The 24,587-nt window shown below is 41.9% G+C and overlaps 1 protein-coding gene across 1 annotated transcript in view; it reads right to left on the reverse strand.

Annotated features, from left to right (window-relative positions):
* The window catches only part of LOC306784376 (cGMP-inhibited 3',5'-cyclic phosphodiesterase 3A-like), a gene marked incomplete at its 5' end in the record, with an annotated part of 57,897 nt that overhangs the window by 1,914 nt on the left and 31,396 nt on the right, over positions 1-24,587 (reverse strand). Inside the window, 11 exons of the mRNA XM_079278319.1 lie at positions 1,811-1,972; positions 3,107-3,310; positions 3,860-4,059; positions 4,710-4,823; positions 5,048-5,159; positions 5,401-5,538; positions 5,677-5,828; positions 6,294-6,367; positions 12,379-12,536; positions 14,827-15,087; positions 23,387-23,437. Of these exons, the coding sequence (XP_079134445.1) occupies positions 1,811-1,972; positions 3,107-3,310; positions 3,860-4,059; positions 4,710-4,823; positions 5,048-5,159; positions 5,401-5,538; positions 5,677-5,828; positions 6,294-6,367; positions 12,379-12,536; positions 14,827-15,087; positions 23,387-23,437 (1,626 nt within the window). The remainder of the gene's footprint in view (positions 1-1,810; positions 1,973-3,106; positions 3,311-3,859; positions 4,060-4,709; positions 4,824-5,047; positions 5,160-5,400; positions 5,539-5,676; positions 5,829-6,293; positions 6,368-12,378; positions 12,537-14,826; positions 15,088-23,386; positions 23,438-24,587) is intronic.

A 24,587-nucleotide genomic window follows, 5' to 3' on the forward strand; every position in this document is an offset into this window, starting at 1 on the left:
TGCTTTGTATGCATGCCTGAACATGTTCTGTATTGACGAGAAGTTGCATTGCTTTGCCGCTTTTTTATTTTTTTAAAGTTGGTGGACTCTCAAAGAGGTCAGTGTAATCACAGGCTTCTGCTCCACCTGAACAACGCATACTAGCACATAAGGTCCATAAGGGCCTGAGCTTGAGCTTACTGTACTGTAACAAAGGTCACTGAGCATGGCATTGGGTTCAGTTGATCAGTAGCAGCACTGTGGCCACTTTATTAGGTACACTTGAATTAATTGATTTGAATTGAATTACACTTTTAAGTGTTGTAGCCATAATATACAGTAAAGTAGTCCATTACAACACCACCTCTAACTATTACCTCAGTAATAAACATATACTTGAATTTGGTATCCAACAAAAACTGAACATGATGAACTTAGTCAAGGTAAAAATGATGGCAGAGCTGTTGTGTTGAATCGCAATAGAAACCTTCGTTGTCTCCTGTGAAGATGGAAGTTTATTTTGAAAAGACAGAATGTAACAAGCAAAAACAGACTCATCAAACTTTTCGTAAGATATCAATAAAACGGGGATGAATTGATATCATTGTATAAAGAGAGTGACATGAGAAGATCAATGTCATGTCTGTAAGTTAAATCAGCTATAATCACTCTTTTAAAGTGATTAAAAAAGGAATAACTTCAATAGAATCATTCTATACACTGTAGCGTCTTTACATTCTAAAAGAATGTAAAGAAGTTACATTCTAATACAATGTAACTTCTTTACATTCTATTGGAATGTAAAGAAGTTACAGTGTTGCCTTTTCTTTTCTTCCCACAATAACGTCATTTTGTCAGGTTGATAAAAAAATGTCACTTTACTTCCTGACATTATTGTGAATAGATTGTACAAGTGTACCTAATAAGGTGGTCACTGAAAGTATATTCAACATGAGGCCACAATTACACATTATTTTATTACACTGACAACAGAGCCAACACTACAAGAGTCCTTTAATATGGCTACTGTTTCCTCGGCTTAAGTAAATAACATGTAAATGCAAAAGTAGAATACATAACTGTACTTGCTTCTTTGAGGCTAAATATAATGAACTTCTGAGACACACAGACAGGAGTCCTTCTGTTCTGCTCCTCTACTTTATTTGAGACAAATTCAAGTAGATTAAATACGGTATATTTACCCACTCTGTATGTGAATGTGTATATTTGTTTGTGTTTCACCAGTTATATTTTTATACATTTGCATAGTGAGGAAATTCTAGTTGGCGAGGGATCTGATTAAAGTGAAGAGGTTTAGAGGTTGGTTTCAGGGTGAAAGTTTAAATTATGGGTATGATATGCATGTTAAGATTAAGATAAGGCGTATAGTTTTGGTGCTGATATGATAAGGTTGGCAATTTTCTATGTGCTGTCTTTATTCTTTATTTTTGTTAAACAAATCCCATGAAAAGATCAAAACTATAAATGTGTTCTGTCCATTTGCTTCTACGAAATGTAAATCTCAAACAACAACAAAAAACATCACAAATACTAAATACTAAACTTAAACGACGAGAAGCTTGGGTTGGATTTAATTTAAAGACAGAATAACATATATGTTATAATATTTATATAAACCAAAATTTAAAATGATAAAATGACGTCCTCAGAAATGACAATAACACAGACACCAAAACATTTACCACATCGGACAGTGTGTTATACTGAACACGTGTTCGTTTCCCTCTTCATGTAAACATGACAATAGATTGATCTCTACTTAAACAAATACAAACAAGGTCTCAGTTCCCATTGGGGACAGTTCACACACCTGTTCATAGAACTCGTTGACGATGCCCTCGGTCCATCGCAGATGCAGGTCCTTGTGCTTCAGAGGCCCGTTGATGTCAGCCAGTTTAATGCACATCTGGCAGACCAGCAACCTGTCGTTCTCATTCGACCAATCAATACCCGTGGATGGATCATCACCCACCTATGGGATCGACAGACAGACATTTAATATTTAACAGAGTCAAATATGTTGTCAGCATTTGATATGTGGGTATTATGTTCATGTGGTGCCATTAATCTTGTTCAAAGACTGTGCATTCATTTGAATGTCTCGAAGGTTTTAATTGTACCTCCCACTCTTATGATGAGTTACATGAACAGACTTGCTCCTGATAAAGTGGAGAGGTTTTCATTCCTGCTTTGAATACATTTTGACCACTCATAGTTTGTGTAAGATATAACTAAATGTGCACTTTTTGATTATTAACTTATTTCTACAGACGCCGTAGCTCTCAAACACATGAGCTTACCGCTTGCATTGATAACGACACATTTGTTATTTCTAGTTTTGCTTTATGAGCTTCAGATCTGAAGAGGGAGCAGCGGTCGTATCATTCTCAACTAATAATTCAACAAGCCGACGAGATCGAGTGAGAAACTTGATGGGTACTTCACAGAAAGCAAATTTGTTTCAAGGAAGAGCAGAGCGGGGTGCACTACAGTAAGAGACATTGCTGTTACTTTTGCTGCCAAGCCAGCAAGCTCAGTGCTAGCTGACAGGCCCTGGCCATCGAGCAGCACCACTGTACGAATACTCAAAATGGAAAAACCTCAAATCCAAAGCCAACATTCTGTCTGCAGTTCTTGAAAAGCTGCAGGGCACTTTGTGTCGTGAACTTGAGCGGAACATACTCCAAGTGCTGCAATGTTCTGCACAAACAGACCTGTTCTTCGAAAACCGCTGGACATTTCTCTTTCAATAAATGAGGTATGAATGTTTGAGACAAGCGCCTCTCATACTTTGGACTCATACAACTGAATAATACTGCTACAATTTAAAGTTCGTCCGGAAAATTCATCATTCAGCCTCGTTTCCAAAGACAACTAAATAAATGAAAACGTAAACATTTAGGGAAGGTATTCGTAGAGTTGACCTATAATCCAAAACCCCCCAAATGACTTAAATCCAAAGGTCAATGAACAATCCGAGAAGTTTTTAAATTCATGACGTCAACTTAACATTTTCATAAGATTTAATCACGACGTTCATGAACTCTTCAGATCTAAAAGTCACATATTTGAACATTTAATGTCAAACAATTGATTGTAGAACTACCTTGGCATTGAACTCAGCTAGGAAGTCAAAGTGTTTCTTCAGATCAGTGGCCAATATGGCCTCAATGACCAGGAAACGGAAACGCTTGAACTCCCCGTGGTTCAGGTTGACGAGGAAGTTGTACTCCGGCTGCGACATGAAGAGGTTCCAAGCTGAGGCAGCGTGGTGGTTTTCCAGGACGGATCGATCATTGTAAAGCACTGCCTGCAAACACACAAACACTTCACATTTAAATGTACAAGTACAGAAATGACTGTATGTGAATCCAGCATTCCTGCATGTACACTGAGCGTGGATGCTGTAGATGACTAAAATGTTTCTAGTGTGTTGGTATTGCCAAGAGGAATAGAGCCACTGCACTACAATGTTACCTCCTGATTGATAAGCAATATTTCAGTGTTATGACGGTGTGTTTACCTACGTTTAGGACGCATGTCTAGACAGAAGATACTCTGCAAATCTCAACAGAACTTTACAAATCCAACACTGACATTTCCTCCTCATTACTTATCAATTCATGAAAGCCACGGGCAGCTACTGTAACTGGTGATTGTCTGATCATGCTGTCAAAGATTGATGATTTGCGTCAGGTTTGCCAGTGCAACAGACAAAGTGGAAGAAAATTGCCAATCAAATGATCAACTTGTTGATTACAAAGAAAAACCGAGTGTGTAACAGTGAATTAAGCGATTAGACTTCTACTGACTTTGCTCGAAATCAGATGTCATTGTCTTGGCTGAATAACACGAGTACCTGTGGGGCACTGGTGGCCACGAGGAAAGCATTGGTCCGCCCAGGGTGGTCGTAGTCGTGCATTGCAGCGGCCACATAAAGGGCCATGAGCTCCAGAGCAGGTATGAGGCCTGACAGGCAGCCGTAACCATCTTCTGACACAGTGTAGGTCTTTGAAACCAGGAAGCCCATATGCCTGTGTGTTATTCCACTGTCGGAGTCTAGCCGCCGGGGACCAGACAAAGAGAGGAGGTTGAAGAGCAAGGTGGCAGAATTTACACAAACACACAATGTACTTTCTTGTGCACATGACTAAATACGGACTCTGGAGCACAAACACACGCGCACACACACACACACACACACACAGTAACACACACTTGAACATTCAAATCCACTTATATGTGGATCAAAGGGATGGCCCCAGTAAGGCATACAAATGAGAATATGGAAATATGAGTGAGAGGGAACTCTAATCTGCCTGCAATTTCATGGAGTTCTACACTTCAAATGGTGTTTGGTACGTAACTGCAAGTGCCAAAAGCCTGAGTAAGATGGGACAAACTGTGAGTAGGATAAGAACACACACTCTCCTGCAGGTTTGATGCTCCGACATTAATGAGATGGCTCACAGTGAAGCTGCAGGCAGATGGTAAAAAATAAATAAAAAAGTCTGACCTACATATAGACAGTCCTTATGATAATACATGACTTATTAAAAGTTAGAAAACTCGACAAAAAGGTATGCAGAGCTCATATGTTCTTAATGTGACAACTTCTAACACACTTTTATTGCGTGATGGATTCACATACACACCAGCACTCCCACCAGGACATGCAAATGTCTGCACGTATGTACTAACGGACACACCTGAGTCACTGGCGGAGCCGTGGTCAGTGATGAGGCTGGGCAGACCAGGCACAGCCTGCGTGGTGAGGTACCAGACCGCATGAAGCACATCTGTGGCGTGGACCCGGTTGTGATCTGGGTCAGAAAATTAATTTTTAAAAAAGTCTGTCAGATCTTCCCCACCAGGGCGCACTGTTAGGCTGCTTATGTTTCTTGTCACGACATAAAGGCTGTAAACAGTCATATGATGGTATGACATCTCCCTCTAGTGGCTGGTTACATTGTTACAGCTGCAACACACGACTATAAGAAAACTGAAGCAAACTCAAAAACAGGAGGAGAGAGTGGTTCAAGCTTACATGGTATGTCTCTGTAACCATTCTCAAGGGCATGGAAGTAGTTCATGAATTCATTTACAGGGATCTTGAAGGTCTCAAACAGGCCAGTGTCTTCAAAGAGCCTGTAGGAGACCTGAAAGACAAAAAAGAGGGCCTGTGAACATCACAAGGCTCGGCTAATCATCACATCACATTTAAGAGGTGTATAATCATCTCTGCAATCACACGCTAGTCCATCCATTCATAAATGCTGACAAACACAATGTTACTCAGCAGTTTTTATTACTTTCAAGCATTTTATTGCTGGACATTTCTCCATCATTATGCAAACAATCATGATGAGCTTAATCGTTGGTGTTCTCAGATGTGCTCACCTGACTGAGGATCCGTCCACATTTCCCATTTGTCTTCTCCATCAAACTGAAGATGGGGAAGTTCCAATTATTTAGCTGACTCATCAAAGGCTCTAGGTCCTCCATAACTAACGGCTCTGGAGCCATAATTGGTTTGTCCTGTGACAAGTGCTGAAAAGCATTGAGACAAACAGATACGATGTTAATAATGTCCCGATATGACGAGTGCGATTGCAGGTGTGTTGCGTCTTATTAACAGAGTTCTATTGTAAGAGCAGTCGTACTGCCTCGCCTTACCTCAGGAGGTATTAGTGGGTGGAGGAGGACATTCTGGGCGGGGTTTTTTCCTTCCTCTGTGTCCTCCTCTGTGTGTGCTACATCACTGCTGTCACTGTGGTTGGCTTCGTTGGTGCTCTCATAGTCTGATGACGCCACCACTTGGTCCTCCGCTAGTAAAAGACAAAAACAAAGAGATGTCACACTGCGGCCGAGACGAAACTGATAAACTGATGCATACAACATGAGACCAACATCTGATGGTCACCTTTAAATGATTATTATCTTGAAATGATATTGATTTAACATTACAACATCTAGGCTAGTCCAGTTAGGTATGGAGCACCAACAATTAAAAATAAACAGACACAAGATACATTGGAATTATTTATATTTTTCCTGTAACAACAAAAGTAATACTTGGGATGGAATTTGATTTTGAGGGTTTTATGCAGCCGTTCAGATTGGAACATACATTTTTTTTTTTATTTTAATATATCTACTGTATATATTTGACTCCTATATCAGCACATTGTAATAGGTGCAGGCAGTCTGAGAAGAGATAAAGTATATGTGCCGACTTTGCTGCTGGGAGGTAGTGGTGGTAGTGACAGGAGGGAAGAAGACTGAGAGCATACCTGACCGTGGTATCCTGTCTCCCTTGTCTATAGAACCCTCCCCATGGCTCAGTCTGATGTATGGTCTCCCACAGCTGCAGACAAGAGGGGTGCAACAGGTTAGAGATGAAGTGCATTAAAGGGAAATGTTATATTTCACGTTCCCTGTTGTATTTCTGGGGTATTTGCAGCTGGTGCTGTGTTGCATCTCAGACAACTGCATATATATATATATATATATATATATACATATATATATATATATGTATATACATATATATATATATATGTATATATATATATATATATATATATATATATATATATATATATATATATATATATATACATATATATATATATATGTATATATATATGTATATATATATATATATATATATATATATATATATATATATATATATATATATATATATATATATATATATGTCAGAATGAATCAATTTGAATGATCTTTAAAGAAAAACATGTTCAACCTCAATGCTATGAAACTACACACTGAAAAACTGCTAAATGTAAAAAAAATCAAAATAAATTCTGGGTCAAATGTGTCTTCTTCGAAGACATATTGCATCCAAATGTGTATTAAAACATCTGCAAATCAAATGCCAGAATAAGTAATGTAGTTTTTGTAGGATGAGATAAAATTCAGAACAGATGATTAAAAACCAAAAAAAACTGTCCAAAGAAAATGTTCAAATAAAAAAACATTGGGGGACAAATGCAGACGGGTACTGTACATGTGTGTTTGTTTGTAGAGAGCAAAATTTGCAAGCCTTTGCTGTCTGTAGCTGCGCCAAAGAATTGGGAATAACGCCATTCACTACATCTGTCTTTGATATCTAACCGGTTGGCAGAAGTTGTCAAGAAACATTTTTTAATGGGATTCCTACTGTGCTGTCCCCACATGAAACAGATGTTGTACAGATGCTCCAAGAAGAATACTCATTAATGAACATAATGGATGCACACTTAACACAATGCAATGAGATTAAGCAACCAAACCAATTCGAAACAGTTGCTGGTACTGGCGCTGTTATAAATGACTCATAAGAAATTGAGCCCACCCTCTTTGAGCTTCATGACAAATCAGTGTAAGCCTCCCGAGCTGCTCTCAACAGCTTTTCCATGTTTCTCCACCGAGGCCACTGTCAAACTGTACATGTAGGTGTTTCCAATTAAAATACCTCTCTCTAAATGTTGTAAAACCTGCCTTTTCGGGGCAGGAAATGCCTGCCGTTAGAGCATGGTGTCACAGGGAGCACAAAGTCCTGTAGTGTGTCTATCTCCTTCTGATAAATTGCTTCTTGAACACTTTTGAGCTGTACCCACCCTGCCTAATGGCCCTGAGGCCCCAACAAAGGCAGTTCTGTTGTGTTTGCATGGCCAGGTTGGACCACTGTGTGTAATGCCTAGCAGGTGTGGAATATAAAATAGTTTGATCGTTTGGCGGGCGAACAGTTAGTACATTATTGTCAGGGGGGTCTGGGCAGGCAGCAGCGCTTGGCTTAAAAGGTTTACTTTTAATGAAAGTTGAAGAACTGGCAGACACTCTTCCTCTTCTGCTAATGCAGCAGAATAACCTCAGCTCCTGACATTGAGCCTTCGGCACTGAATGTAAATAAGAAAGCCGGCCGCCTCCACTCGAGGAATCTGTCAGTCATGTATCGAGTGACTCTGCTTTTATCACAGAAAAACTTCTTAAGAGTAGTTACAGTGGTTAGCACTGTAGTTACAGTAATTTAACTGTCGCGAGACAAAATACACGTATCCTTTGTTTACGTTTCAACCGTGTCTCAAAGGAAATCATTTCTTTGGCCTGATAACTTTGGGAAGACTGTAACTGCTGTCTGCAAATATGTTTGTTCGGTCAAAGAAACAACGAGACTAATGATGCAAAGGTCAAAGGTCAAAGTCGCTTTCTCGCCTCACACATCATTTTAACAAATGTTAATACAGCCAGTGTGGATTGTCGACAGTTACGTTTTTCTCTGAAGTAGAAAACGACTCCTGTTCTCATACAAAAGCACCTTGGTATTCTCCAGAATAAACCTTCATCCAGTTAATTATCCTGCAATAGGAAATACTGTATGAATTGCAACATTGTCTGCATTTTCCATGTTGCTTATCTGAATAGTTTCGAGCCATGCAATGAGCTCCAACTGGCCTCCGCCCGCTCCCCTATCCGCTGCAGTTTACTCCAAGATTTTATACTCAACCACTCACAGCAGGTTGACAGATTACCTTTGGTTCACAGCCCAAACGGACAGTGTCCAGGCCAGGATAAACACAGCAGCCATTATTTCTGCTTTCAGTAATCTACCTCGTCTCAAGCCAGATGACGTGAAGAAGATAACAGCACAGTGGCCGGAGCTCAGGGAAATAGAAGGTATTCAATCGCCCCCCTTTTTACCGGCTCTGTGTGATAAAAAAAGGCGATATTGTAGCTTTGAAGTTGATGTTATTCCATCTTAACAACGTACGTCACTGAAAGCTGACATGATGGAAAAAGGAGGGAGGGAAAAAAAGAAGCCTAATGTCCTAATTAAGATTGTACAGATTTGATGATGGAGCAGAGAGAAGGCAATTGAAGCCATGTGCTCATTTTCTCCCCTCCATGTGTTCTCTCTCTCTTTCACCCAACCATTTCTGCCTCTCACTCTTCTGATGGGACACATTACATGTCATAAATTATTATCGGTGGTTTGTTTGATCTGTGAATGAATTCAGATGTTACTGCGTCTTGGCCAGCTCTCGAAAAAGCACAACAAATACAGGTTAAAGTACATAAATGACAGAAAACACTCCCTACTACTTCCCAACACTTGTGATTGTTGTGTTAAAGCCCACTTAAGAGATGATGTGTTGGCAGGTTGCCGATTGCTCATCGAACCATCACAGTTTTAACGCCAAAAACGGCAAGTGGTTGTCAGTAGGCACTGGCCCTGTTTAAGTTTGTCACGGAAGCCTGAACCACCTCTCTTTTTTATTTTTAGGCGTCTGGAAAAGAGCCAAATGACTAAAACAAAATGCAAATGAAGTGTTGCTGCGAAGAGAGCCCTCTCAGCTGCAGTAAACTAAACCCAGAGACTCTCTGTTCTCTCCAATTGTGTCTGTATAACCCCTGCCAAAAGAAGCAGCTGTGAAAGTGTGTCTAAGCGTGTGTGTGTGTGTGTGTGTGTGTGTGTGTGTTAATTGTGAGGTTGCGGTGACTGGGGAGAGGCCCAGGTGTTTGTTTATACTCACACCACCATAAGTGGCCATAGCTGGGGCCTGCTGCTGGGCCGGGCTGAGCTTTAAGACCAGGCGACAGGGCTTTGTGTACAGAAGCTGCTCAGTGTGCTTACATTTACAGAACTTGTTCAAGTGTCACACTGTCAATGTGCAAACAGACCCAAACAGGTCACTGACAGACGCAGTTCTTTGGAGGGCTCTAGACACGAGACGAGACGGTGTGCAGATCATTTTTTTACTAAGCGCAGTAAACAATATAATGTTGAGCTGAAGGTTGAATATATACTGTAGTCAACAGAAGTAGACTTCTTTTTAATCAGTTTTTCTATGAATTAATCTATTCTATTACGGCAATTTAACATTAAGGTCTCAGTTGTATGCATGACACCTTGCATGTGTAATATGCAATTCATGTTTTGTTTTATTTCTCTAAATGTTTGCCTCTGCATCTCCATGTCCCACGTTTTTGTTGTGTACATATTTTAACAAGTGTGTTATGTATTGATTGTTTATGAGAGAATAAAAAAAAAAAACCAAACCACTCGCTTTTCATCAACCAGCAGATACACAATGTGACAGTTATGTTGTCCACAGATAAATAATGTGTGTTGAAGACTCCTCCCTGACTGAAGCCATTTTAAAAGTTTGTAACCTTGTTGAAAGTTTTCTTGAGATATTTTAACTTCATATTTAATTGTTCAGTAACAGATATTGATGAATGATTTAAAACACAGATCTTAAGAGTGAGTCGGCAGGTGAGTCTTTGTAAAAGTGCTGTGTCATTAGTACGAGTTTTTATTAGTATGAGGCAGTCACACGTCACCATGAGCTCTTTCTAAAGCATTTCTACAATTCAAAGAATACGTTCTGGTCAGCTGAATACGGAGAAACGTGTCTGGAAAGCTGTCTGCAGAGTGCTGAGTGATGTTAAATCATCTCACCTGAACCCCCAGAATTTGCAAGTAATGTGCTTTCTTAGTGGTCAGCAAAGAATGTACGAAGTTTGCAGGGAACATTCAGAAAGAGGACCTTCTCCTGTATGTAAGCACTGGACTGCCAATAAGGTAAAAAGCCAGAAATATAACTGCACCTAATATTTGAATCCAACACTACTTGAGGGTCAGGTAAGGATCACAAACTGAGCAATAGCACTATACAAACTATAGTTAACAGTGCATTGAGCCAATACCCTCCTGATCTAGTGAGATGTATTCAGTCTGAAATTGACAGGTTTTATTATGCATATATCTTCATTTATTAGAATTAAATACGTCTTAATACCAGCCTAAAATACAGTCAGCGAGAAACGAGATACATCAACTGTTGTTCTGTATGAGTCAGGCGTCAGACGTGGCTTTCTGAAGTTCTTTTCCCGTTAATAATTGAGCTCCAGCTTCAGTTTAGAGATCTGACAAAAGTTCTTTTGCAACATTTGAAAGTCAAACTAACTAACGACAACAACACGTACACACACATACAGAAACCTACACCATGTACTAACATGGCATCCGTGGCGCTGCTTGGCAGCACAGAGACGCCTCAGCAGCGTCTGCATTTACAGACTAACGCTGATCTTCATCTGAGGACTTTCATGCCTGTGACACGAACTCCACAAGGGAGAAACTGAATACGGCAGATGAAAAACGAAGAGACTCTTTCTTGTTGAGAGATACTTAATATTTTAGAGACAGGGAGCATGTGCTGTCTGGTACTGCTTGTGCATCCACATCATAAAAACATTGTCTGCACGATAACTCATATTCAAGTACACACGATCATGCACAGCTGAACATTTTCAAGTCGAATCTCCAATGTTTCGCCTCTTTTGAAATTCATGAAGCTGCTCTAAGATAATCCAAACATAACGTCACAGTAATCACAAAGTAATTGTCAGGAATGCAATCGCTGCTCTCACAGTAAATTATGCTGAAATGTTTTACTGAGTAATCATAACCACTCTAATAAATTGTGTTTATTCTAGTTTCAATGCATCGATGTTATTTTCTAACAAAACATGGAATTATTATTTGCTGTTATTTGTTACAACATGGGTCTGTCGTGTCTTGGCATTTCTACTGATTCACTGCATCTGTATTCGTACACACGCTTTCATGCACACACAAACCCATGAATGCACACAAACGCTCATCAGTACTGACACATATCCTATCCAACGCCCCCCCAACATTTGATACATATCTATATATTCAAATACATTTTTACTTTACTTGAAAACAGTCACCACTTAATAGTAATTGCAAATATATGTAAATATACGTGACATTTTGTGGTTGTACTGATTCATGATTTTATTGCATTACAAGTATATATAAAAAATAAAACTAAATAAAAATGGTATCACATGCATTCATATCTACTTCTGAACCATGATACTTCTGTGTAGCGTCTCGTGCTGTCTTCAGCACAGCGTGCAGAGAGTTTTTGTGTGTCTTAGTTATTCAGGTTAATGCGTTCGCCTGTGGGGCATATTTCCATTCTGGCTCCCATGCACACACATCCTCTTCCGAACTGCTGCGCCATTACTGTTCACTCAAGCTCTCTTTGGTATAACTACAGCCACACTGCTGGGAATAAACCTCTAAACCCTGAGAGTGATGCGCCATACTGTGCTAGCCATGGTAGGAGTCCTCCTTAAAGCAATTGCACCATAGTTATGTGTAACTATGGTAGAATCTTGCACAGCAGGACCTAATTAGTGTACTGAAATACAAAATAGTTTTTTTCCATGTCGCTCCCTCTGGGGAGCAACTGGAGCACAAGTAAAAGTAAGTTTCTGAGGATAGGATGCTGAGAGAAGAATGAAACATCAGTTGTTCAGCTGTAGCTCTACCTGCAGGCGAGTGCTTCATGGTAGGGTTTGATGCTGGCGCTGCGGTCCCTTCGGACGGGCCCAGGCTCAATGGTGGGCAGGCCTGTGGCGGAGGTGGTGGTGGTCCACGTGGAAGAGATCCTCCTCAGAAGACCAGGGTGGAGACTCCGCCTCAGACGCTGCACACACACACACAGGAGAATGTTCCTTTTTCTAAAAATCAATAAAATGCCTAAAAAAAAAGACCTAAAAAAACATGGCTCCTAAAGTACTCCCACCTGGGAGATAAGGTTAATGCTCGATTGCTTCGTCTGCAGTCAAATTGATCATAGATGAAGATAAAACAGATGATGCAGCTGATAGAACAAGGAAACATATTTCATCTGGCACCAAAAGACAATCAACACAGTAATCACTGACGGGAAGATATTGGCTGGCAGCTGTAACGATGCCCCTCACGGTACATTGTTAGATACAATGTCAGCAGATACATTTCATCACAGGGACTCTGCCTCTCTGCTTCGTATTCTCTCCGTAAGTCTCTTTTGTCTCGTTCTCTCAGTCTCTTTCTGTCTTTGCTCTTTCTCTGGGATTCCCAGTGGTCTGTGCCCTTGTGGTGCCTCCATCTGTTCGGTGCTATGCAGCAGCTTGGCACAGCAGCGCTAAACATGGCAGGCTCTCTCTCTCTCGGTCTTCTGCAGGGTGACCTAGTAAAGATCGCCTCAGAATCCTGAATGAGCCCATTCACAGCAAGGCGTCATTTACTGAGTGCAAGCACACACACACACTCAAACACGCCGTCGGGTTTAACCGCTTTAGTGGACATTTCACTGGCTTTCTCTTGAGGCTTTACCATAACCTTAATTTAAGAATTTAAGGCAAATGCATAGAAAACACACACACACACACACTTACAAAAATCAATGGCCAATTAGCGTATACTATATGTACACACACAGACAGCACTGACACACTTGTGCAAGCAAAAGTTCATTTAAAATGACATACCAGGGTTGTGCCCAAAACATCCTGTGTATGATGCTGTTACGATTAGAGAAACGTATGACACACATGTTCTGCACAGTACAGTGTATATTAAAACTATACTATACGTATATACAAATATACGTTTAAATCCTGATTTTGAAAGAGGAATAATGGTTCCTCGGTATGATTTTGCAGCACCGTAGTTCCATTCTTCAATGAATGCCCTTCAGACGCACACCAAAAGCAAAAGAACACGTCACAGAAACACACGCATCACCATCGGCAGCAGCATGGCAAAAACTAGGCCATCCTCACAAACAAAGTCAGTGTTGAATGAGGTCTAAAACTGAACTTATCCCTGTAATTATTGAGTAAAAAAAGCAAGATTGATGAAACTTCAAATATTTCACAATCAGTTCTGAATTTATTCATGTACAGTTATGTGCTTCTCCTTCTTTTGCAGCACAGAGAACATGCTGTCGGACAGAAAATGGGTTTTGGAGAAGTGCTTGAAAGGCATCAGTATGCACCACGATGGACATCAAACTCTTTAGCCAAGAGGCAGAAAAGCAAGCGCAGGGCTTTCCACTCCTGCATTAACCGCCTTCACTCCTCCTGCTGTTCTCCTCCCGGGCAGTCAGAGGCTGCACGTCATCTCCGGGGAGCAGAGTCTTAATGAGGGCAGCCTCACCGGCCGCTCCACAGGCACAGTTTGTCTTCGCTACTTTTACAAATGTTAGAAAACACCTGTCAGCCAAATTACTGGCGTGATGGCACCATCGACCACAAGCCAGCTTCCAAGACAGCCGGGATATGTTCCTCAGATTAATATCTGGATCCGTAATTGTGGTGAGGTGGCCAGCTTTGTTGACACATAGACGTCCCTCTTTGTAACCTTTTGAGAGATGCGCTCACCTTAATGTTGCCTCTCCCTTTTCTCGACTACACACACACACACACACACACACACACACACACACACACACACACACACACACACACACACACACACACACACACACACACACACACACACACACACACACACACACACACACACACACACACACAGTCTGGCTCTGCACATCTGTCATGTTGACACAGCTGTAGCTATGAAAGGGAGAACAGTGCTCGGAGCAGTAGACACGCTCTATTTTTCTTCACTCAACTCTATGAAAATACGCTCTTTCATTTGATGCTAAAAGCTCTGAGAGCAGGAATCACTCATTCGCTGAAACATGGGCTAAAAGATTAACACGTGTGTGGAGCGTCGTGTGGTGTATAAATCATTTGGCCCGAATAAAGGGAACCGCATTTCCATTATTTCTGCCGTTTCACAAAAAAAAAAGTTGGATTACTACCTTTGATTAACAATTATGACTTTTGATATGTGGATGAAATATCCCCACTTTCATCTAGACTTCCTGTTACTGCATATCTTAAAAAACAATCATGACACATGATCTTCATTGATGTCTTTACCTTATGGATGGAGGTCTTCTCCCCTTTCTCTGGTCCCTCCTCTGAGTCGGAGAATGTGTAGGCATCGCCGGGGTTAAGCAGTGGAGCGGGGCGCGGCCGGTGCAGCGACTGGAAGGTGAGCTGGGTGGTTAGCAGGTTGCTGACGGCCCGCAGTGAGGTGCAGGTGTTGGGGGGCAGAGAGGGGTCAGCCAGCAGGTCTGTGATTAGTCCGTGGGCTTCTCCCATCACTGCTATGTCCACCATGACAGTGGTGCCGGATGACTGTGGGGTGACGGGGAGAAAGACAAAGGAGAAATAAACATCACTGCTGCTGTGGCTAATGTGAGTCGATGCTGATTAATGGCTGGATCTGATAGCGGCTGTGTGCAGCTTCTTGGCAGCAGGTGTGAAGAGCAGGTATGTAAACTATGTCAGCAGCTCGTGTGTGAACATAATGTGTTTAAAGGTGACATTGGCATCACTTGAGTTGTTAATTCTGCCGAAATGGAAGTAAAACTACCGGTATGCTGAAGTTATGTCTCTACGTAAAGACAAACAGCTCTCACTCTCTCAGTGGTGGAAACTGGTGTATTTACTCAAATACTTTAATTCATTTTGGATAATTCTGAGGTATTTGTACTTTAAGTTGCACTTATTACTTGAAGATGTTGACCATAGAAGCAAACCCACAAAGAAGTATAACTTCACTCTACAGTTTCCTTCAACTCTACAGAGTGTTTTGGCACCTTAAGCTCAATGTTTTTGCTTTGTTGTTTTGGTTCAGTCTCACCGCTCCCATCGGCAAAAGGCTGCAAAAGCTCTAACAAACCCACTGTACTATTCCTGCCCAGTGCCAAACCACCGACGAGCCTCACCGACACCGTTAGCGACTAGCTGGTGAACACAGTGGAGCATTTAGCAGCTAAAGAGCCAGATATGTTACACTGGAGAACAAGATGGAACCACAAGGATTCTGGAATTTTTATTGGACTTTATCAGTGTATGTGCCCAGAAAAAACACATGGTCGTCGTTTAACCGCAAGGTTCAATCCCCTGCTCCTGCTGTCTGCATGTCGAAGTTCCCTTGAGAAAGACATCGATTACTCCCTGGGTGCTTTACAGCAGCCGACTGCTCCGACATGTTCACGATGGGTTAAATGCAGAGGTAAAATGTCATGCATGTACCTGTTTTATATGTCTAAAACTTCATTATATATCCAACAAAGTTTAAGTTTTCAAGTAAATAAAAGCACAGTGATGTCATTGTTAGATGAGATTACAAGTGCAATACAGCACACTACTACACCCATCGGTAACGCTCACTGTGGTTAGAGACACACACTAACACTGCTTTATAGCGCAGGTATTAAGTTGCTCTTTAAATGCACATTAATGCATCTGTGATGACAGTCAAATATCATATTATATAATAATATAACAGCGATGGAGGCACTTCCGCCTGCAGAATGGCTACTTTTACATTTTGCTGATAATTCTAACATTCTTTTCTTTACGTGACATTTTGAATGCAGAACTTGTAACGGAGTATTATTACATTGCTGTATTGCTTATTTTCCTTAATAAAGGATCTGAATACATCTTTCACCATTCGTCATTCTTTACTGTTAAATATTCTATCACAGCAGAAGCTAATGCTGATACAACAAAGACTGATTTGAAAACTATTACAGTCTCTATTCAGAAATGATCTGGGGAGGCAAATTTTCCAGCAGCAAAAACGCATTATAAGAGGACAATGACAGTGAGCACAGCCATCACCAAATTGTGTCTCAATAGGGCACTGAGCTCAGGGAAAAACCAACATGGCACAAATGACACCTATAAACAATACCCAAACACAACAATATAAAAGTAGGAAAACAATAGACAATTTACTTTAGACCACTATCATAGGAGACATATTCAATCACAGTGTCAGACTGAGATCCGGCCAAGCTTTACAAAGTGTATTTTAATTGTGTTATCACACACACATGCACACATCCATCCACGCACACATCAAAGGCTTTCGTCTACACCTTATATGGCTCCTTTCAGCTCAGAGAAAGCCAAAACGTGAGGAGGAGCAGGGAGTGGCACTTCACAGCTGTAGGAGTTGCCATACTTTTAGACATGTGAACAACATGAGGTTAACCATGTTCAGCACAGCTGTGCTGTACTTAATGCTTAATGAATGGACTCGTTAGCGATGTCTCAGCTAGAATCCGACCCTTGACTTCCTCGCTCTTGACCCCTGAGAGACGGCCAACAGCCCTCGTCTGCCCTGTGCTTTGAAGGCAGCGCCGTAGTTTGAGCCGGCCCTGTTTTTTGCAGGGTAAAGTGAAAAGTTCACAGCCCACTCTTAATTGCTGTGCCTAGAGCAGTTGAACAACCACAACTAAACACAGGTCAGTCTTGGCTGCCAACAAGTTTATCTAATAAGCTCACGAGTTCCCTTTTTCTCCAAAGAATGTTATCAGATTCTTCTCGCCCCGTGTCCCATTCACTTTGACACCAGCTGCCAGGCACCCAGAATTATACTGTTTACACTGGCTAAGTGGCAAGAGGTTGACCTGAACAACACATGTGTGAACACCTTTCATTCGTCTCGACTTGTGGGAACAGTGAAGGTTTCGCGTTGTATTTTCCTAGTTATATCAGATAAGTCACTGTATTTCTACACTTTTTCTTTTAGTCTGCAAAAGGACAAAAGCCGTGTGTTCAGCGGGTGTGAGGCCATTCCTCCACATGTGGTCATCCACACATGATAATGACACACACTTATTGATACATCTGACACATGGTCAGCAGTGGGACGAAGCTAATCCCTTTTAAAGACAAGGAGACGTCCTGTGGGATGGCTGATGGAACGTTTCTGGACAGAAGGCTATTGTACCCCCCTCATCCCTCCTCTCCTCTCCACTTCTCGTCTTCTTATCCTCCCTCTCCTCTTTCACATATTCTGCTTTAATGCATGCTGTGAGCATACGATGTAAACACCTGTCTCTCCGCTCATTTACAGCCTGATTTAGGAGTTTGCTTCAGAGAGGGTTTAAGCAGAATATAGCTGCTGGAGAACATCTGTCTGGTCAGAGCATCTCCAACCACGCATGCGTGCACACACAAACAAGTTGTGCAGTTTCTAGAAACTTAACCCCTAGTTCTCACACCACAGCCAACGCGAAAGTTAAGTAAAACACACGCTGCATAGACAAAGACTTACACACAAACATACAGTGAAGATGGCATCATCCTGAGCATGCAGCAGAGAGACACGTGTGCACCCAGTTAAACACACTATGCAGGATGAGCATGGTGTCACTAAGCTTGACTACCTAAAGAATTGGACTGAAGTGGCCATATAGGAGGAGGGAAGGATGTGCACGGTTTGATTTTGCACTGGGGGCAAGCCACTTAATGCCCAAAGCATGACATTGAAAAATAAATTGTGGTGAAAGGCTCCAGGTGCATGAGTAGCTTTTGAGACTTGGGGACATGGTGGGGAGCTTGCTTCCACTGAATTTGTAATGTTCTTATTGACCTGAAAAAATGGCAATACCTGCTCTGCTAAAACAAGCCAAGATCTTGCTTAATTTAAAAGATCATGCTGTCAAAAAACACTGTCCATCTACCTTTAAAAATCCTCCCTCGAAAGGTATCTAAAGAATGTTTGTGAGACGAGGAGCAAGAGCTTTGAGCTATCAAACAACGCTGATTGCAAGGAAAGATTAAGAAGGTAAAGTCCCGACCATCCCTGGCGCAAGTTGGTCTTGGCTGGACGATAAGTCCCGATGCTCCAAATCTCCCAACAATCTGCAAACTAAAACTTAAGAATCGTCAATGGACCTCCTGTAAGAGATTGAATTGTGAGCAAGTTACCGGTACATAATATCATAAGGTTATATAAGCATTTCCTGTCAGGTTAGATGATCGGTTTCATTCATCAGCCACAGGCACCTCTGTAGCGGCTCCACTTGTGTAAGGATAGATCTCATACAAGCCCCACTCACTGACCCCTGTCTGGGGAAACAGCATTGTGAGTATCGTAGAAAAAAGCTTTTGGACACATGTTATGATGGAGCATTTCAAAATTGGAAACATTTTTCTGAAAGCACCATGGTGTTCTTTCCTCGGTCACGTCTGCAGTGTTTGTAAACTCCATTAAACACCTTCCAGTGAAGGTGTATACTGAATTATGTTGATTGAAGTATTTCTCTAAATGGTTCCATAAGCTTTATGGATGTTTCTGAGAAATAGACCCTTCAGAGTTAATCAGTGATCCAGCACCTCAGAGAGTTGTGTAGAGGAGATTTGGGAGTAACTACCTTAAATTATACAAAGGTTTCGATTGGCTCCCTACAAGCCTGGCTTTCAGTATGCAACTGCCAACAGCTTTTCGATCTTCTGGGATAATGAAGGCTTGTTTCACGGCACAAAGAAGGTGCAACCATTGTGCAACTAAAACAGGAAATTGACCCAGAAGCTATCATCAGCTATCCCCAGTTGCCAAAAAGTACCGATGTAGTTCTTTGCAGGTAGTCTCACTTGCAGCGGAAATTCCAGAACCACTTGGAAACGCTAGGGGGGGGGGGGGGGGAGCAGTCATACAACACTTTGCGCTGCACGTTAGCCTGTGGGCTGGTGTTCTTAACGAATGACAACTGAATGATGATTAGAATTTCAAAGCAGTTAAATACATTGCTCAAGTCATTTAGAAAAAGACTTATTTCAATTCAAAAAGTCATATTTTTGGAGCATGTGGATTCTCTCATGCTTGCAGCCATTTGGTATTTTTGTGGCTGGCCAATTTTCTGCATTTAACTGCCAGGAGGCATGTTGATTTTAAAAAGGCAAGAAAGTTCCTGTTTAGACTGATGCCAGCCCTTCACACACACACACCCACTGATCCTCCTAATCCGGCCCCTGTGCCAAGCACCCCTGGTCACAAATTTACCGCAAAAATCGGTGTGATATTCGGTCACAAGCCGCCAGCGTTTGTTGACATGCTACATTTGATAAAACTGACTACCAGCATTAACAAACAGTTTTTATGATTCTTCAACGAGCCAAGCCATATACTAAACCTTGCTGCTATGACATTTTACTATGAATAACAACAGTGTATACGTGAATAACACAGTTTGGAGCACTACGTCAATAGACATGCCATAGATTAACACCCGTGCAGCAGTTCATGTAAACCAAACCAAGGGCCAGTCAAAACAAACCAGCAATCACTCCTGAAGAGTGAAAAGCTATTTGTCCACACAGCTTCTCTGTACTCTGACCCTACTCTGCTGTATGTGGAGCTTTGACCAAATAATAATTACAAATAACTCTTAGTGCCGGTTTAGTCTGGCTATTGTACCAGATCGATGAAATGAGTCAATGACCAGAAACATTTAACATAAAGGTTTTTGAGGAATTAATAACTCAAACATATGTGTCACAAAATATCCATAAAACAATGCTGTATGCTTTGCTAAATGCTGGTACGCACACATGCATTTACAATATTTAAACTTCAGATATGTGTATGCACACATTTTTTCATGTGACACATCACAGACTACAAACACCAACATGGACTATGACTGTTGCATAAACACTGAGTATCTGAAGTATGACTGCTGGTGTTCCTGCTGCATCCACATGTTTTTGCCAATAACTCTGCAGAAGACAGATGAAGTGCATTTGATGCAACAAACACATCACTGATCTTTCTGTCCAATGATTATTATTAATGGAATACACAGGCAAAGAGGTCACATTTTTGCAATTTCTGAGACGGTCCACTTAATGCACTTTTAACCCCTTGGCTCCCTCATATAAACATAAAGCCCTCTAAGCCTCAAGTAAAATACCCGTGACATGTGAAGCTTCTTAAAATTGTGCAATGGTGAGAATATAATTTATCCCACAGGAGAGCTAGAGACTGGACAAAGGCCTCAGGGGCCTACTGGAGAACGCAAGGTATTTGATTCTCTTCGTAAACACATTTCAATAATGTAAGCAACTCTGGATCTTCATAACGGATACACACATTGTGGGGCTTGTTTGCAATTAACCCCCCGCACACTCTGAGATATACAGGAATTTGCTGAGCAAGAAGCTGGGGAATATATTAAATAACAAATACTTAAGCGCATTCATTATTTTTTCTTAGCTTGATTTCATTTACACAGAACTCTCTGCATGTTTGAAAAATCATTACCGTGCAGTTTTCTATTTCAGTGGCAGTGCAGTAATGGCCCTGATCACATCTGTCCAGATGGATTAGCTGAAGAGAAGCCTGGGAGTTGGTGATGTTCTCTACTTGAATTAGCTGATAAAGTGTGAATCACAGCAGAACGGTAACAGAAAGCTCCACTGAGACACTCTTTGCTCCTCGCCTGAGCTCCTACAGCCAAAACTGTATTTCCCACTTCCCAACGAAACCCCCACCAAGACCCAACTCCCCTCACAACCCCTCTGTCAACACAAACCAAAGCTGTGCTGAGCCAGGTCCTCGGCTGCAGCCAGGATACAATTACACACGATTACATATTTTATTAAAGCGGTTGTGCTGTGGGATCTGAGGGGTATTAACACAAAACAAACAATAATAACTGCCTCATTAATGATTTACTTGGAAAGGTCAAGCCAATTGACCCCGAACATGCAGCCATCTCATCTCCAAGGAGAGGCTTGTTTTTCCTTACACATATTTCAGGGGGTTTGATTCCAACAAAGGAGCCAAGTAAGATAAAAAAAACAGAGCTAGAGAGACACACAAACAGACCAGTAGAGGCAGAAGCAAACAAGAAATGCTGGCATAAAGGACCGGGCAAACGTAAAACAGTTTGCATACACTGAGCGAGGATTTACCACATGATACAAGTGGTTAAAACATAAATCCTTTATGCACAGTCACACGATTTAAAAAATCTTGCAAACTGAACAGGCATGCTGTAAATAAAACCAAGTTAAAATGTCATTCAATTCATCACTTACTCTCTGATAAATGGCACCAGCTCAGAGGTGTTTTACCGTCGCACATCAGTAAAGGTAGGAGTTTAAAAACTGCGAATGCTTCTGTGTCATTTGCGGATACAATTGTTTACCAGGCAGAGGACGGTCACAAGCGCAGGTAGTTGAATGTTTTCAGTCTCTTTCAGCCTTAAATTCAGTCATGCCACAGGACCCGATTTAATGAGAAAATGGACCGTCATGTCGGGGCCAACCAGAAGAAGGGCAGTGACCTTTAACAACTCGAAAAACCCGCAGTTTAAGAAACGCTGGTCCCAAGTGTTTGAAGTGCTCAGAGTGATTTTGAGAAATCTTCAACATGACTGCAATGTCATGGCTTGTCTGCCTCACATACGACTCTTCCAGCCTTTCTGTAATTTAGAATAACAGTCTCGAGACACTCGAGGCCGACAGACACTCTTTTCTCCGATAATCTCCCCGGGTAATGTTCCAAAACCAATGTGTTTTCAAGTCGAATACAAATATTTAAATAGCTCTTTCCATACATAACTTCACTGTCAATTCCTAGGCTGAAGCATCCACCGCATGCTGCGGACGGGTGGGGGGAAAAAAAAAAACGCGGTTTGGCAAATGAGCCTGCTAATGTGTGCATGTTGGCGACTATGACAAAGTGGAGATCAATCAAACGCTCTGGTCACCGGCTAAAGAGCAGAGTGTGTGATTTACACACGCTACGAGGTGCCGTGGCGTAGTCGAGCGCTACCAGCCTCTCTGACCAACGACCTGGTCCAAGAGAGCAGAGCCAAGGGAAAATAGCCATGAGATGGAGAGGGGTGCCAACATAAGCCTTGACTTCTTACACGTCTTGTCAGTCTCTGGACTATGACAGGATTCCACTGACGAACGCAGAGCACCGATCCAAGAAAAAAGGAAGAAAAAAGAACTGAGCTGACCACTGAGTCTAAATGGCAGCTTAGGGAATGCATCAATCAAAAAATATGTGCTCGCCTACATCACTAACCCCACATAACAAATTGATATTTCAAAAGGGTAACATGCTATTTGAAAATGTCTCCGCTCAAAGAGGATCATATTGTAAGGCTGATCTGAGAACAGACATACCGCTATATGAGACTTCTCTAGGAAATGACAGTGTGTAATTTGATTTCAAGGCCAATCCTGCGCTGCACAGTTACGAACGCGATTCATAAAAAATGCCCCAATTCACCCCCCCAACCACAACTTTTCATTGCTACCCCAGCATAAAGCGTCAGCACGAACGCATTCTAAAGGATATCCTCCTTATAGCAGAACATACTGTATATGGCTTGTGCAGCACCTTCCAGCTACATCACAGACCCGCGTCCTTCAGACTAAAAGAGTACAACAAGGTGGGAAGTGACACCTCTGGACATGAGTGGGTGAACGGACGTGTTCGTGGTGGGATTTCTGCTATTTGCGTCATTTAAAAGGTGTGTGTAGGCGAGTGACAGAGATGAGGGAACTAGTTCCTGTGTGTGTGCGTGTGCGTGTGTGTGTGTGTGTTTTCCTGTCAGCTGTTAAACATCATTGTTATTACTAGTGTGTCTCTTTTTGTGTGGACAGTGCTAACCTGTGATCCCCGGGAGCCTCTCTTGTGGTCCCAATCCGAACGGGGGAGCATCTGTGGGAAAAGAGAGACATGTTCAAACCACAGTCATGAACATCCTGTTCCTGTTCACGTCCTACAGCAGAACTTCTGCACAAAGGCAACACCATGGTTGAGATTCACTGTGCTGGAGCGAAAAAGAGGAGGAGCAGGAATGGTGACGCAAAGAGTCGAAGAAGTGTGTGTGTGGGGGGGGAATGGAAACGCTCATAAATGCAAAAATGGGTTTTGTCTATTTTTTTTCACTTTCCATTAAGCGCAGATGTCTAATGCAATTTCACAGTCAGGTTTGGTTTACTTTAGCTCCTATTCACTGCCTAAGGGTCTGGTGGGGGCTGAATTATTTTACGCTGTCTAATTACCAGCTACTGTGTCCTCCCACAGGCCTCGTAAACCCATTTTCCACTTTCTTGGGAGTCACCGAATGCATCAGTGCAGCTCTGTCACTGGTTTTTGGTGAGCACGTTGCAGGAGAGCCAAGTCAACATTACCCCCCCCCCCCCCCCCCGCCTCTGTTCGGGCTTTCTGCCCCAGAACTGAGAAGCCCTGAGAAACCCAGCATGTCGCTGTGACAAATTGCGGCTGCACACACTGAGGCAAGGGGCTCGGCATCAGAGCCAAATTGATAATTCAGGTGTAATTTACTGTGTCAGAGGAGGTCATTGAGTTGTGTCATGCTGTGAGAGGAAACATTTGGAAAACATTGGTTTTCGGTCGCCTGTGCTACTGGTCCGTCTGGACAGAAGTGTTGTTTTGTGGCGTGTTTTTCAACAGTGCTGCTTAGTTCTAAGCAAATTGCTCCTGTTGCCAGGAGATAATCAGTTCGGTCTTGTGTTTGCGTGACTGAGTGTGTGTGTGCATCTCTGTGTCTGTCCACGGCTAATCTTGCATGCTGTTGGACCAAACAGCAAAATATTTTGGGTGCTCATTGATGGCTGAATGCTCAAGGAACTCTCTGGGTTGCAGTGACTCACACTTTCTCAAAACACCTTTTATTGCCTGTTTGATACTGCATTACTCTGCAGCCCCTACCTGGGCAGGTGAGGTGAGACAAGGCAAGTGAGACACAGTGAGAAAAGCACTTTGCCCACTTTTATTGTTTTGGACGGTGTATTTGGCTATCAGCTAACAGCTAACATGACTACACACGCAGCTAACTGCATCG

The sequence above is a fragment of the Melanostigma gelatinosum genome, assembly GCF_949748355.1.
Source record: "Melanostigma gelatinosum genome assembly, chromosome: 1".
Taxonomy (NCBI): domain Eukaryota; kingdom Metazoa; phylum Chordata; class Actinopteri; order Perciformes; family Zoarcidae; genus Melanostigma; species Melanostigma gelatinosum.